Source organism: Macaca mulatta, chromosome 12 (assembly GCF_049350105.2).
Source record: "Macaca mulatta isolate MMU2019108-1 chromosome 12, T2T-MMU8v2.0, whole genome shotgun sequence".
In the NCBI taxonomy this organism is placed as follows: domain Eukaryota; kingdom Metazoa; phylum Chordata; class Mammalia; order Primates; family Cercopithecidae; genus Macaca; species Macaca mulatta.
In genome coordinates, this window is record NC_133417.1 from 61,208,522 (window position 1) to 61,219,089 (window position 10,568).

The window sequence follows — 10,568 nt, forward strand, 5'->3', positions numbered from 1 at the left end:
AGGGCCTGAACTGCTTAGCCCTTTCTCCATGACCCAACAATTGTAAATGGAGAAATTGGAAAATTGGAGATTACGTACAACACTCCTCAAACCCGTGTTGACTTCTTGAGTCTTAAAAAGATACTTCCTAATCACTGTGCAAGACAAGTACTTGACAAGACTCTGACCTTGTTCAAGTTCAAAAGCTCTTGGGTCTCCAGAACATCTCTCCTGAAAGCTACACTTACTTGCAAAGTTAACAGAAGAGTTGAGATATTCTAAATTGACTCTAAAAATATTGGTCGCCAGACTGGAAAATTCTAGTTAAGAAAAAATATTTTACTGAATTATCTGGATGACTATTTTGGTTCACCTGATTTCTTTTGCCAGAATAGATTTAGGCTGTCAGTTTGAAATTCAGATACTGAATAAGTGACCTATCCCAAATTAATCTCCAACTGTGTAGGTTATGTTGCCATTCAGTCATTATTTTTTCCTGACCCAGAAAGAAGACAAAATTCTGTTCATTTACATGGTTTATTGTTGTAAACATTAAAATTGTCTTTCTCAAAGAAAGAATTTATCAGAAAAAAAATCAGCGTCTCTAACTGTCATACACCATAGAAAAAAAGGCAGTGACTCATATCATGTGCCATACTAGAAATATACAAAGAAAAATACTACAGAATATGGCAATATTAAAATTCTTACTCAAACAAAATAATAAATTAACTGACAATTTTAGACATAAAAAAATTCAAAGTGCTCAGTAATTTCCAGGGAGTTATGTATATTATAAGCACTCTGGAAACAGTCAAAAGCTGCTGCATGCAAGTTTTGTTTAGCTTTAGACAACAAAATAATCAAGATATAAACTTTCTTTTTATCAACATCAACGGTACATACAACACTTACAAACAAGGAATGTTGGACGGTGTTACAAACACTATGTGTCCCTTTTGTCAGGATTTTCTGATGTGTAATACTTGTGCCCACCTATTTTACAATTGAGAAAATGTTTAAGCTCAGATAACTACCAATCTTTATAAAATCTAACAGACTACATAGTGTCTGAAATACTATTTATATAATATAGACATTACTGAAGTAGCAAGTGCCTATAACATTTTCAACCTAGAATCAACATGCTTGTCCCTTTTTATGTATTTATTTATTTTTTTTGCAAACACACTTATCTTTTAGAATTTGTAATATTTATTCATAAATAGGCACAAAATAATTTAAAAAGCCAAACTGCATTGGGTAAATTTACAAGCCTTTGCCTTCTTCAACTCATGCCACCCACGCAACATTTAGTTTTACTATATATTACAGCTTTCTTTACAGCAGAAAACTTTGAAGTATTGTTAAAGGGCAATACTTGTGGGTCCCCTTAAGGTGTGTGTGTGTGTGTGTGTGTGTGTGTGTGTGTTACATTTGTCTGAACTGCAACAACCAAGCATGGCCAAACATTTCCCATTATACAGTATATCAACCTTTCTTCTGAACAATAAACTGATTTTTAAACTGATAATAAAAAGTTTATACCACTGTATTGTGTGTAGTCCATGTTCTAAATCCAGGATGCCCCGGAGCCAAAATGCCCTTTCAGGTTCTGCCTGCAGGTTAGGAAATAGCAACAGTTTTTGTTTGTTTGTTTTCTTTAGGGATCAAGGGGGCTGGGGGAGGGTTACAGAAATGAGGGGCAGCTTGAGCTGAGACAGCTCACAGGGCTATCTCTGCCCATGTGACTTGCCCCCTCTGGACAGTTTCCGTTATCTTTCCAGTTCCTTTGAAGTGCTTGGGAGGAGGTCTTAGAAAGGTAAAGTGTCCAGGAAAAGTTTGTCAATTATTGCTGGCGGTGGCACCAAGTCTTCCAATTTCAGGTAGAAAATGCGCTGTAGCCCCTGTGTGCAAAGGGTACGAAGTTCTGGGAGCTTCCCCAACAGTTTGGACAAATAATTGGGGCGGTTCAACCCCCCATTGTTGAAAGTCACATGGTCTTTGAGACAATTTACAATCTTGTTTTGCAGTTCTTCCACTCTCTTGGGTTCCTTGAGCCCGTGTCTCTCTAAAGAAAATATAATCAGAAACAAAAGAAGAATGTACAAGACAGTTAGCTAGTTGGCAAAACCAAGGAGAATCTGTGACAAGGGCAAGCCAGGACAAATCCTGCTAGGCAGTTCTGGAGGGGAAGCACCCTGCACCTGCAGTACTGACCTGTGACCATAGCCAGGGCAGCAATGCAGGAGAAGGCAGAAATGTCGATGTTCATATTCTGCAAGTTGGAGGAGAATTCAACAATGGAATCAATCCATTCCCCAAAGCCACGAACGCATTGCAACCTGTGCAAGACCACCCCATTGCAAAAGATGAGTTTACCCTCCACTGGGTTGGACCTGCAATTAATACCAAAGAGAGAGAGGGGAGAAAAAGAGAGAGAGAAAAGCTAAACAACTAATTACTTGAAGAGCAATAAATGAGGGATTTAAGAGGCACCTAATTACTGAAGAGTTAATAAAATGTAGACCAGTGGACCTGAAAGGGTTTAATTTCATAACAATCAAGAACGCCCCCTATCCCACCTCCATTCCATTCATCCAAGGCTTCTGGGCTTGCTCCTTCCCTTGTCTTTTTTTGTTTTCTTTCTTTTTCTTCCTTTCTCCGACTTTCATTTCCTATTCTTTTTCTCTACCCCACCCTCTGGTTTCCCTTCATCCCTTTCTTTTCCTTTCTTGATTTCTCTCACAGCCTCCCTGGATTGTCTCCTCCCTCCCTCATTACCTGTATGCTAATCGAAGGACAAACAGTTCTAAGAAAGCTGATTCAAAAAGCAGGTCCTGGTCGGCTTTGGGCAGGTCTGCGAAGCCAGGGATCTTCTCCGCCCAGCCCCGGATGATCTCCATGGAGCCAGTCAGGAGATCATAGAATTGCTGGATATGCTGGGTGTCATCTCCACTCATCTGATAGTCAGGGTTCGCCTGGAACTGGAATTTCATTTTAAAAAGCACTTAATGAGGTTCTCTAAAATATATAACCCGTGAAATTGCTAACCCCGTTTCTAGTAGGGGAGCCAGGTTTTTATAACAATTAAACCTCTCTCTGACCAGTAAGGAAATTAGATGTTCCGGGGCAATTAATTCAATTAGGGATGGTGCTACGAGGTCGCTGCTTTAAATATGTAAATTACCATTTCCATACAGACTAAATACAGTGCCATCCAGCCCTGGGAAACGTTCACTCTTATCTCCACAAAACAATTGACACGTTAGTATTCATGCTAGTCCCAGAGTGGGCCTCGAGCTGAGACATCCTTTTTCAAATCTTAATAAAATTGCAGTCGCTACCACGTTTGCTCAACATACTTCCTCCAATTAAAGCCCGCATATTTTTCACAGCTGGAGTAAAAAGGATCTGACCACTTGATCCCCCACCTCACTGCCATTCTTCACACCCTCTCCTTCCCTTCCCTGACCCCCAGACAGGCCCTACATCCTTCCCCAGCACAGTGCCAGGAAGGATGAGGATTAAAGCATCTACCTCTATGGAGGACTGGGAATAAAGTAGATCGGGGAGGGGGGAGTTCGTACAGCCCCTGGATTTCATGATAGAGGCACTGGGGTATATGGAAGAGGAGGGGCGGAGGGGTAGTGGGGTAGTGGGAATTCACACAGCTTCAAACCCTGTGGCATGTCCCTCTTCTCCTTCCTCTGCCCTGTTCTCATGTCTATGACCCCAAGCTACAATCCCTGGCCAGAGCTGTGAGGCATATAGTCTTGCTTGCCTTCTTTACCCCATTGAATCTGAGGGTTAATGGTGGATGTGGGGAGGGGTCCTGCCCATCTGTCGGTTTATCCACATGATTTCCCCCCACCAGCTTCTTACCCTGGAATAGTCCAGGCTGGTCATAGCCGGGTTGGAGTCGACATGGGCCCTGACGAGGGCACTGATCAGACTCACCGGGGGCGAAGGGGGAGAGGGCTCCTGTGGGCTCTTCGGTTTCGAGGGCAAACGACCTCTCCGGCCTTTTAAACTGTCTGTGCGAACCACTGCAAAGGAAGAGCCCTGTTAGCGCCACTTTTCCGAGCCCAGGCCCAGCTGCTGCCTCGGTCCCTCCCGGGGGAAGGCCGCAGCCGCGGGGCACCAGGCTGAGCGGCTCAGGGCCCCACTGCTTGTAAAGCCTTTACGGACGAGAAGCATTAAAAAATGCGGGGTTATTTTATATCTTCCTCCAAATGGGTCGTATAGTTTAAGGAGAGAAGGGCCTGGCGGCTTTCTCTAGGGGAAGCCGGGCAAGCAGCTGCGGGGTCCTGAAGGCCAGACTGTGGGGGAACCGGAGATCCCCAGCACCGGGAAGTGGAACGTGATGCTAGAGTATGAGCAGTGGTTTCCTAAGGGCGCAAACTGGAGGGTCGGCAGCTCCCCGCTACCTACCTTCTTTGACCATCCCAACAGCCAGGCACTTCTGAAATCGGCAGTACTGACAGCGATTCCGGCGACGCTTGTCCACTGGGCAGTTTTTATTTGCTAAACACACATATTTTGCATTTTTTTGCACTGTGCGCTGCAAAAGGAGACAATATAGACCAAAAAAATTTTTTCTTCTTTTGAAAATCAGGCAACTCGGAGAAAATTTCCGATATGTGGCTGGGGTTTACGATTCCTCCCCACAAACAAACACATACACACAATTCCATTTTATTTTTTTCTCTTCCTTTTCTTTCTTTCTTTTCTTTTTCCTCCCCCAGGGCATTTAACAGAAGAAAATTGATAGCGTTAACATTTGAGCTAACCTTGCCGCTCCTTGCTGTGTTTTATATGCCAAGAGAAGGAGAAGGAGACGCTCAGTAAATACAAATCCGTGGGCATTCATATTATTTACATTCCTTGGAGACCTTCTCTATTTAAAATGATAAGATTATTCAATCAGGATGGCGAAATAAAGAGATCACTTAATTTGACCATAGGGAATTCTGTTCCACTTGGTTAGCTCAGACACGGTTCTCTGTCCTAACCAATTTCATTCTGAACAGGGAAGACAGCTCCTAGCACATGCAAATGACCCTCTTCCAACTCCGGCTCCAGCAACTTCGGGCGGGGGCCAGCCCGGTCGGCTGAGTGCGAGGGGGATGCGACCCTGGCCTCCCAGTCTTTCTGCTTCCCTTTCTCAGACACCCGGAAGTCCCCGCCGCAGCCCGTGGACTCCTGCAGGGTAGCTTCGGTGGACCCCGGAGAGCCGGGCAGTCCCAGGAGGCACACTCCAGGGTCCCGGGCACTAGGGGCTCCCTACCTGCCTACTCCGCTCAAGCCACTGCTCACCTTAAAGAAGCCTTTGCAGCCCTCACAGGTGCGCACGCCGTAGTGTTGGCAGGCCGCGTTGTCCCCACACACAGCGCACAGCCCCTCGTTGGAGGGGGAGCCCCGCGACGGCGGCGAGGGCACCTGCGTGTCAAGCAGCTGCGACGCGTGGCCGATCTGCAGGCCCGGGAAGCCCATGGACGCGGGCTTGCGAATGGGGTTGGGTACAGCAAAGGTCTGCCCGTCCACCACGTGGTGGCTGCTGGCGGGCTCCGGGTTCATGGGGACGTGCAGGGGCCCGTCGAAGCGCATCTGGCAACTAGACACCGGGGTGCCAGGGGGCGATTGCTTAAAGGAGAAGAGGGAGAGGCGGGAAACTGGAGTTTTCCTCTGCTCGATCATGTGCGTAGTGGCCACGTAGTTCTGGTGGAAGTTGTGGAGAGACCCCGGGTCGTCCCACATGGGGCTGTGCTGCACCTGGAAGCCCGGGGTGGTGGGCGTCGGGGGCGAGGAGGGCTTGTAGTAAACCGAACCGGAGTGCGGCATCATCTCCTCAGACTGGGGGGGCAGGTGGCTGTGTTGCTGGTAGTTGTGCATCTGAATGTCTTCTACCTTAATGGAGGACTGCTGTCCGGACAGGGGCATTTGGTACAAGCAAGGTGGCTTGACGTCGTAGCCTGTGCTGTAGTTGTCCATAAAGGTACTGAAGCTGGGGAGAGAAGTGGTGGCAGTGATTTCAGTGTTGGTGAGGTCCATGCTAAACTTGACAAACTCTGGAGTTAAGAAATCGGAGCTGTATTCTCCCGAAGAGTGGTAACTGTAGCTCTGAGAAGCGGGGCTGGCTCCTTGAGGCGAGGACCCATACTGCGCCTGAACACAAGGCATGGCTGGAAATGAAACAGGGTGATACACACTCAGCCTGGTCAACTGAACACTTCCTCCCGGGCTCGGGTACACCTGGAGCTACACCGGCAGCCCGCGGCAGTCAGAGAGCGTGTAGGGGCGCGAGAGGAAGGGCAGGAGAGGGAGAATGCTGCCGAACAACAGTGTAGGGTGTGGAAAGACTGACCAAATAAAGACCCAGAGCTAAAAAGCTACTGAGGGTCCACATTCCTAGGTATTTCCAAACATCTCCTCCATACCACCCCCCACACCTTTTTACAGTCAATCCCACTCAGATGAGCCTCTTCTCTGAAGCTCAGATTCAGCAGTCTCTTTCTAGAAATGACCATCTAGAAATGAAGTTGAATTTCACAATGAGAAAGTTGCTCCCCAAGGCGATGGGTCGGGCAAATCTTAAGTTACAGGGTTTGCCAAGAAGATCGCCTTGTCCTGTTTCTTGATGTTTGGGGAACTCCGGAGAGTAAAGGAAATAAATGAAGTTGCACTAACCTTCAGCCGAGTTACAGGCGTTTTCGAGGAAATTAAAGGTGGACAGTGTCGTAATTCAATGAAGGACAAAGTTTCCAAGATTTTTAGAAAAGCAATGGGGAGTCCAGCCTGTCCAATCTCCTCCCTGAAATACAGACACAGGAAGCTTCAGGGTATCTTCCTGACAGAGATTCAACTGGGCATATGTAGACTCACCAGGCAGGCCCTTCCATGCCTTCCCTGTTCATCTCATTGGAAGTGAGTGGGAAGCCTTTACCAAACACAGCACTTAAAATGAATGTATAAAAGAAATGACTTGAAACAACAGAAAATACTACCCATTGCACTGTGTAAATCCTTGCAGAGAGAGGATCCTGCAAGAGGAAAGTTAGTCCATGAACTCATTTAACATTTATGATGTAATGAACTGGCCCCTTTGCTACAGTGTAGGTGGAGAGGTCATTTCCATCTTAGGTTAATTCAGGACCTGAGTATGAAGACTAGAGTCTGAAAATACAGCATTGGAACCTTCTCTTGCATTTTTTTTTTTCATGTGGTGAAATTGCCTTTTCTTTTGGTAGAGGGGAAGAAAGTAGAAGTCAAGAATATAAAATGAGAAAACAATCTTTCCCCTTATAAAATGTTAGAAAGACCTTGACTGAGAAGGCAATTTGAGTGGAAGCATCCGCATTTCTAAAGTGCTCTTGACAGAGCACTGGGATTGGAGCTGCAGACAAATTGATGTTCACTTTTCCAGAAAACTTGTCTTTCAGCATCTTTAATGGCCACAAGGTGGGAAGAGGGGACCCTACTTTTCCAGGAGTATCTTAGGTCAATTGCAGAGAGGGGACATACTGCTTATATGGTATTGGCACCAATATTAGAAGTGTTTCCCAGAACAGCAAGACGAACACCTTCCCCATAATGCCTTCCACGATCTGCCTTTCTGGAACAAGGCATTCTTGTGTCCTAGTAATTTTCAGATGTTCCCACTTAGAAGGCATTCTAGCGCACAGACAATCTTATTACTAATGAAAAAGAAAGCCAGTATCCTCTCTATTATTTCCCCTCCCCCACAATCTTGCTTCATAGTGGTGGTGGGGGTGGGGGCGGGGGGTGATTACCCAGAAAAAGCAGAAAGGAGACTCGACTTCCACAGCCCTTAGAGATATTCCTGTGTTGGATATTAACTCCCTGGTAGCTCCACAGTTTCATAACTGTACTCTTTACATATTCATATTCTCTCTCTCTCTCTCTCTCTCTGTCTCTCTCTCTCTCGACACATTCGCAAACCCAAGGACAGCATATGTCAAAACCAGAAATTTCAGACAACTTAGTAACAGGACACTCTACCAACACCACCCTTACTCAACAATACCCGGGAAACATCGCGCGCTGGCCAGCCGCGGAGACACAGTTCCCAAGCAACGCATAAACTGAAGAACTTTCTCTCCCTGTCAGTTTGTGGGCAGCTTCCTTCGTATACACAGAACTTGGAGTCTCCGTCTTCACAGGCCACAATCAATTCCTCACTAACAGCAAACTTTGCTCACATTTCCGCGGGCTAGTCCTCAGCTCCCAAACTGTGGAGTCTCCCTTCCACGTCCACCAATGAGGAGCCTGGAAGCCTCTGTCGGGAGCCAACTCCCCACTAGTGCCAAAGCCGGAGTTCGAACAAATGCCCCCCGGTAACTACGCGCACGCACTCCCCATCCTTCGGTCCCACTCTCACTAGAAGCCTCTGGCTCCCACTTCCAAAGAACCTATCCCACACAAGTGGAAAGAAGAGACGTGCAAAAGAAGGAAGAAGCATAAAAGAAGGCGAACTGCAAGGGCTGCATCTACTCACTTAGGAGTTCTCCGCGTCTCTCTTCATTCATTCAACTCTGCCGAAGTGCAGTTCCCTCTGGGAGGCTGGGCGCCGGGGTCGGGGAGGGGTGGGCGAGCTGGGCGAAGGGAGCCCGGACACCTCACGCAGGGAGGGAGTAGGGACAGGCGGCCGGCTGGACAGGCAAAAGGGACCGCGGAGCTGTACGCGAGCCGCCGGGCGGACTGGCCCTGGCCGCCAATGTGCCTTTGTTTATGTGGCTCGCGCTGCCGCTGCCAACATGCACCTAAAGTCTCCGCGCGTCAGCGCGCGTCAGCGGCCCGCCGCCCAATCGCCGCGCCGCCGCGCTCCCTGGACTCCTGGCCCGCGCTCGCTTTGGTATATTTCCGACCTGACGTCACGAGCAGGGCAGATTTTAAGGTGGGAACCGCTCTGCGTTCACCTTGGTAGCCAGCTTGGGTGGTTTTTGGTGTTTTCTTTTCTTTCTTTCTTTTTTTTTTTTTCCGAAAGAGGTGTGACCTCTCCCAGGTCTGCGCAGCCCGCAGTGCCGCGACACTTCATTTTCCCCCAGGCCCCCGCGCCCTCGCAGCTGCTCGGCCGCTCACATGTGGGGAGGGTGCAACAAAAGCCCAGGCGGAAGGGAAGGCCGGCGTGGGCCAGGTAGCACGCACCTGGAGCTGCACGGAATGGGATGTGCCTTGCAGCGCCCTAACCTCTCCCACCCACCTTCGTCACCCCCTTAGCGGAAGAGCGTACAGATGTCCCATGACACGAGACGCTCAGAGGGCTCACGCAGTTCGGGTGGGATTTCCCTACCCGGTTCATCCCCTTTTACTCCCTTTTCCTGTCCTAGGCCGCCTCCTCTTCTGGCATATATTCATTCTCATTCTCTCTCTCTCTCCCTCTTCCCCCTACTCCCACACTCCCATCTGAAAGGGAATGGGAGTGGGGGTAGGGCTTATTTTTCTGTGTTTCCTTATTTCCACGCAGTGCCCACGTTCGATGGAGGACGTGGTGCGTGGGGTTGGGGGGAAGGAGAGGAAGGGGAGAGGGTAGACAGTGACCGTGACCCAGCTCTTTAGAAACCCCAAAAGTCAGAGTGAAGCGTCGCGCCTTTTCCTTTCGCAGACAATGCAGCCGAGCAGCAGGCAACAGGTGCGCCTTCTGCAGAAAGGTACTCTGATTCCCACCTTCTGCAAACTCTAATACTTTCGATACTCCTCGGTGCCCACCAACTTGTACCCCTTCCACGAGTTTTAGAGAAATAAATCGACCTTCGTTTGAAACACAAGGTCTATCACAGCCTCAATCTTAGAACCCAGAAAGACTGGACAAGAAAAGCGAAGCGGGTGGGGATTGGAGACAGCGTCTCCGCAAAGCGTAAGGTGTGAGCCTACAACCCAGCCAGGAGCGTGTCCCACCCCCGCAGCCATCCGAGTCGCCGCCGATTCTGCTTTGCAATTCATTTCCCCTCGCCAGGCCGCGGGCGCAGGGAGCTTTCTAGCAAAGACAACGCCGCGGCTCCGGAGGGCAAGCTCCCTCCCCCAGTCTCCCGGCCGGAGCTGGGCGGGCTTCCTAGGGCTTCTCCCGCGGGGCTGGAAGAGGCTGGGCCTTGAGAGGGAGAGTTCGGAGCCGCCCCCGCTTTTCTACTCGCGCAGAGCGTCCCAGCCGCCCCTCCTTTCTCGGCGTGGCTCGCTTCCAGGCCGACGGGACCCTTTTGCAACTTGCCCCCCTACTCGTGTTCTCAGTACCGGCCGATGGCGCCGTGGAACTATTCGGGATCCCGGGCTGCTCAGCCCTAATCTGCAGCCCCGCCTTTGCCTACTCCCTGCTGCCCCCAGCTCGCCGGTGGCTGGGGAGGCGTTGCCAACAGATGTCCTGCGGCTGCCCCAGGAAGCCGCGGGCTCTTCTGCGCCGCAGCCTCCGGGAAACCTACGTGACCACCTTAAGTTTCCCCCAGATGTTGCGGCTGCCGCTACTGCTGCCGCCGCCGCCGCTGCTCGGCGGTGCCCTAGCAGGCGCAAGAAAAAAATAAAACCAGGAAGTGGGTGGGGGGGCGGGTTGTGGTGGCGGGTAAGGGTGTGTGAGTAGG

At 49.5% G+C, this 10,568-nt stretch overlaps 1 protein-coding gene across 4 annotated transcripts; it reads right to left on the reverse strand.

Annotated features, from left to right (window-relative positions):
- Positions 1-502: 502 nt before the first annotated feature.
- On the reverse strand, positions 503-8,739 carry NR4A2 (nuclear receptor subfamily 4 group A member 2). 4 transcript variants are annotated; one of them, XR_013401772.1, is made up of 8 exons: positions 8,498-8,739; positions 6,670-6,793; positions 5,299-5,986; positions 4,414-4,543; positions 3,865-4,028; positions 2,764-2,966; positions 2,200-2,257; positions 503-2,050 (listed from the first exon to the last, which is right to left on the reverse strand). XR_013401772.1 is itself a non-coding variant. In XM_015110134.3 (8 exons), the coding sequence occupies exons 3-8, from the start codon at positions 5,971-5,973 to the stop codon at positions 1,794-1,796; spliced, it is 1,608 nt and encodes a 535-aa protein (XP_014965620.1). In that variant the 5' UTR covers positions 5,974-5,986; positions 6,670-6,793; positions 8,498-8,739; the 3' UTR covers positions 503-1,793. The 4 variants fall into 4 exon arrangements, 2 of the variants coding, with proteins under 2 accessions (XP_014965620.1, NP_001253839.1); XR_001438584.3 differs by having other exon boundaries at positions 5,299-6,164; XM_015110134.3 differs by having other exon boundaries at positions 2,200-2,378.
- Positions 8,740-10,568: the final 1,829 nt, after the last annotated feature.